General features: G+C 42.0%; 1 protein-coding gene across 1 annotated transcript; it reads left to right on the forward strand.

Moving 5' to 3' along the window:
- The first annotated feature begins 438 nt into the window (after window positions 1-438).
- Window positions 439-2,144, forward strand: LOC137290957 (uncharacterized). Its single transcript, XM_067822184.1, has one exon. It carries the CDS (start codon window positions 475-477, stop codon window positions 2,032-2,034), a length of 1,560 nt encoding a protein of 519 aa, XP_067678285.1. The 5' UTR covers window positions 439-474; the 3' UTR covers window positions 2,035-2,144.
- Window positions 2,145-5,032: the final 2,888 nt, after the last annotated feature.

Raw genomic sequence — 5,032 nt, forward strand, 5'->3', positions numbered from 1 at the left:
TCGGACTTAAATATTGTTTACCAATGAAAACCACAGAATGGACTTAACATGGCAGTCACTGAAACACTCTTATTTGGAGCAGAAAATTGCAATCGTAGTTTTATCGGCACTGTGCCAAGAACGGCACCGTAATCACGTTATCCCCAGACGGCTTCGATTTAATTTTGAACAATATGATTCACACAAAGAAACCTGCCAGGCCATATTTTACAGTTATACAAGCAAATTGTACCATAAACATTTAGTTATTCAAATACCTTACAGTTGACTGAACATTTATCTTCGTATTCTCTCTCTCTGTCTTCAGGTGGATATGACTGACATCCGAAGACCTGAAGTCACGTGGTGGCAAGTCACGTGGGACGGTTGTGGAGGGTCCGGCCAGGATATGTGGACGGAATTGTGGACAAAGTATCTTATTCCATGAAGAGGTCATTGTGACCTTCTCGTGCGTGAAGACGTTCAGCGCCAAAGATGTTTGTGCCGCACGCGAGAGTTCGCCTCACGGGCGTCCCCGCACCCGGACGCCGGAGACGTGGGACGGCAAGGAGGCAGAGGGCAGCCAGGCGGAAGTTGAAACTGAGGGAGCATTTACGCATGCCTTGTCTCTTGCCAACTTGTGCTTCCTGTCTTCTTGGTCTGGTGGTGTTACTAGGTGGCGCTGCCATGTCTCTGGTGGGTTACCACCCTATGTTTGCAGATGGATACGATCACCATAGCAACCATACAGTGACCACAACAGAGGGTAGTGTGACATCAAGATACACCTTGTACCGCCATCCAGGCATCAAGGCACTTTCATATCTCGGACCTATATTCATGGGATGCGGTTTATTCATAATGATAATTGCAGGCGTTCTTTATTGTGAAATAATTGATAAATACGTTAATATTGAACAAGAAAAGACATTGAAATTACCGAAAGAGGAATTATACGATATAATCATAAATGAGTTAAGGAAGAATTATTTTCGGGGTATCGAAGTTCCGTTGCCAAATATTAATGGTGAACTTCCTCGAAGTAATTCAATTAAGAGGACCCTGTTTAAAGCTCTGAGTATCAGCACACCCGCCCTGCTGTTGACTCCTGAGATTAGCCGACGATGGCAGAAGAGGACCAACATGCTGTCTCGCAAATACCAAGAGGACGTGCAAGAAAAGATTAAGTTGAAACTATTTCCGACAGGTGATACTTGGGTAAAGACTTCCTCCTTACCCAACATAACACCAAAGGAAGGATCAGAGAAGCAGGAGACTCCTAGTGATGACGTTGTGTCTTCGAAATACCTGGAGACGAAGCGGATCTCCAGGAGTTGTGGAAATGTGGCCGATATATTCACAGAGAACGTGGATAACTCTCACTTGTCTTCATCATGCTTCGATAATCCTGCGTATATTCCTGACATGGATAAAACCAAAGTTATTGCCCTAGTAAGGGAACACTGTAAACAGCTTGTTAGGTCCACGGAAAGTAAGTGTAGTGTTCGGTGGAAGGATGAACGCGGAAGTGACGTCAATATACGTGAGCGTCATCCCCTAGCTACCAAGGAGGAATTACGTTTGTTTGATTCTGTTGATGAAGGCAGTAAGGTATGTGTGGGATCTACCCCATCATTGAGAGAGGTACAGCATCATCCGTTACAGTCGTCGTCCCTGGAGTGTGATGAGTGCAATGGAGACTCGGACGTTGAGGCTGGCCGAGCAAACACCATTGCTAAACACGTGTCTGTGATAATCCACAAAGCCTCTGTGCATCAACCAGATGATAGTAATGACGTCAATAATATGCAAAGGAATTCTGGGAAATCCTATAACGGCGATAGTGACAGAAAGCCTGGTAATGACCAGCTGGACGTGAACAGGTCCGATTCTAACAGGAGTAGTATTGGCATCGGGGACGGGGGGCAGTTCCGGCCACCGCTCTCACCTAATCACTCGGTACTTCCGGTGGAGGACGAAGCAGACTCCAACGATTCCTTTTCTCTATCTAATGTCCTGCACCACGTCGATATGTCTCGGGTCACGCATCTATAGGGTTGTACATAGGTTTCATTGAAGTCATTATGTATTTCCATTTATCCAAACTCCACACATATCAATCACCAGGAACTGTGATGATGTACTCGTCTCTCGAAGGCAGCAGGGCGACCAACATAATTATGTACATAACTGCACGTTTTATATTGTTCTTTGTGTATTGTCACATGTCCGTGGGTTTCCTTCAGCATCTTATCACAGATTGCAGTTTTAGAATACTTCTTGTTTTAAACAAACCATGCATTAGTGAGTGAGTTGGAGTTTAGCAATATTCCTGCAACGTCAGGACAGAGGTAACTTTCTCGGGTCTGTGGTTGGCTGCATGTTTCAACCACTATACTTCCACACTACCGACTTAGTGAGAACAGAGTGAAGTGTATGTTGAATCTTAACAAGTACAAACTTACAATAATACAGTATCATGAGTTTGCTGAGTGAGTGAGTGAGTGAGTTTAACATCGGTAATATTCCATCTATCCAACAACGAGAATGTAAAAAGCTGTAATGGTATATATAATCAAACTATAGCATAACTGAATAAAATATAATGCGACGTCTACACGATATAAAAGTGAGATGAACGCGAAACTGACTTTCAAAGTTGAAAGAGTAAAACATTCTGAAGCTCATACTTTGATTTATTACGTGAGAGTTTTCTTAAAGTGAAACAAACAGAGACGGGCGACTTCAATATACCCGGAGACATCCCTTGGTATTCATCATACTAATAAATACAGTAATGAATTGTTTTATCATTTTAACCCTCTAATCTTGAACTTATCCTAAAAGTATGAGGACGTACATGTATCATAGCACATTCTCATTGTGGCCAATTTACAGAGCTTGTTCGTAACAGGCATTTTCGTCTGCTTTTATTTGAATTTTTGTACTCTAACGAACTTGCAAAAGCTGAGCAGTTTGAGAACACATCGTTCATGTTATCATATTCCGCCTCAGTATGACTGTCATTGTATGTTATACGTTCAAAATTAAACTACGTAATGTACCCATTACTTTGAACTATCGTGGATCGAAGGACAAATGTTTCATGTACGTTGACTCGATTTTGGAGGCTGATCGTGTTTACGGCAATGTTTGCAGACTACAGAAATACGTTAAACACCTTGCTGGTTACATTGTTTGATAATGTCCAGTAGGTATGTAATGTAGGTATAGCTGATCCGTCATGGTCATTGTGCATGTGTACTAATTATTAGTACCTCGTGCTATGACGCAGTTTCTCAACGAAATTGGGTTATGATGACAGGTTTATTTGATGGTGACATTCTACCTTAGAAGTCTTGATAATCCTGTCGGTAATGCGAGGGAAACACATAGTGTAACGACGTTGGACCTAACGACAGTACGGCTGTATGTCGGAATAAACCGAGCGTTGCTTTTTCTGTATACAATTAACATATGCTTTTATTGATCAATAGCTATTTCCGTCATCAACGTTTTCAATGAAAATCTCACTTCCGCATGTCATACATGCTGATCTGCTGGTAAGATGCTGAGAAAGCCTGCCTGTGGAACCGAGTTGTTTTACCAAAGAGTGGTTCTGTATATGACAATGCACTGTGTCGTGGGGCAAGGGATGTGGTGAGATTCAGCACTATGGAACACTTTCTATCCATGGCGTCAACAAGTGTTCAAACAAAACACATTCAAACCTAATCACCAATCAGGGAAGTCTTCATTGGCATCAATAAGTATGTGTCGGTCTGGTGTGCTCAGTTCTATCTGGTACCAACCATAGTTCCACCATGGACACTAAAGCAAATTTTACAAATTCTACTCAGGCTGTTCGAGTTTACGTATGTCCATGAACATTCGGGTAATCCGTGTTTTCAATAACCGGGGTCAATCCGATAAACACAAAAAGTATGTTCCTAACATTTGTCGTGCACTCACCATTTCGTTCTCTACATTGGTTCATGAATAGTATATATCTCATTCATTAAGGCGTTCCTTATAGGCTCACATTTTCGTTCTCACATTTCCCAGACGTCAACCTTTCATTCCCTACACTGTCACCTACATTTCCTATTCGTCAACCTTTCGTTCCCCACTGTCACCTACTTTTCCTATACGTCAACCTTTCGTTCCCCACACTGTCACCTACGTTTCCTATTCGTCAACCTTTCGTTCCCTACACTGTCACCTACTTTTCCTATACGTCAACCTTTCGTTCCCTACACTGTCACCTACTTTTCCTATTCGTCAACCTTTCGTTCCCTACACTGTCACCTACTTTTCCTATACGTCAACCTTTCGTTCCCTACACTGTCACCTACTTTTCTTATACGTCAACCTTTCGTTCCCTACATTGTCACATACTTTTCCTATTCGTCAACCTTTCATTCCCTACACTGTCACCTACCTTTCCTATACGTCAACCTTTCGTTCCCTAGACTGTCACCTACTTTCCCTATACGTTAGCCTTTCGTTCCCTACATCTTTCGTTCAGTACTTTTCTCAAACCTTTTCGTCCATTACCTTGTTCCCTAACTTATTCCTGAATGTCTCGATTTGATATGGATTCATAAATACATATTCACGATATAGTACAATCTACCCTGCTGTTTGCAGATACATTTATTGTGGCAATGGAAAGAGTTTAGCCCTATATATATCGCCTTTGATTACAATATGCTGTATTAAATGGTTCAGCAGATTCATTTAACTGCTCGGAGTTTGGTATTCTCGAAAATATGTTTATAGTAACTGCCTCTAGTTTTATCCCAATCTATTGAAATAGCTAAGAAAGTGGGAAGTGGAAAGTGAGGTGTGAATGGAATGTGAATGCTCTTTTATACTATAAGCAATAATCAAGTGCCAAACTAGTATTTACGTACATCCCAATAATGGAAATGGTTCCTAAATCACCGTAGTGTGAGTTGTCTCCCCTTGTGCCCTCACGATTGTCTCACGCCCAAGGTGCTGCGTGTTTGGGCGAGACTGTCCGCACAGCAAGCAATGCACGATTATTAAT

The sequence above is a fragment of the Haliotis asinina genome, chromosome 7, assembly GCF_037392515.1.
Source record: "Haliotis asinina isolate JCU_RB_2024 chromosome 7, JCU_Hal_asi_v2, whole genome shotgun sequence".
Classification (NCBI taxonomy): Eukaryota; Metazoa; Mollusca; class Gastropoda; order Lepetellida; family Haliotidae; genus Haliotis; species Haliotis asinina.

What these genes read in the sequence shown, in the direction of transcription:
- LOC137290957 (XM_067822184.1), top strand. Translation starts at nt 475, where the DNA reads ATGTTTGTGCCGCACGCGAGAGTTCGCCTCACGGGCGTCCCCGCACCC.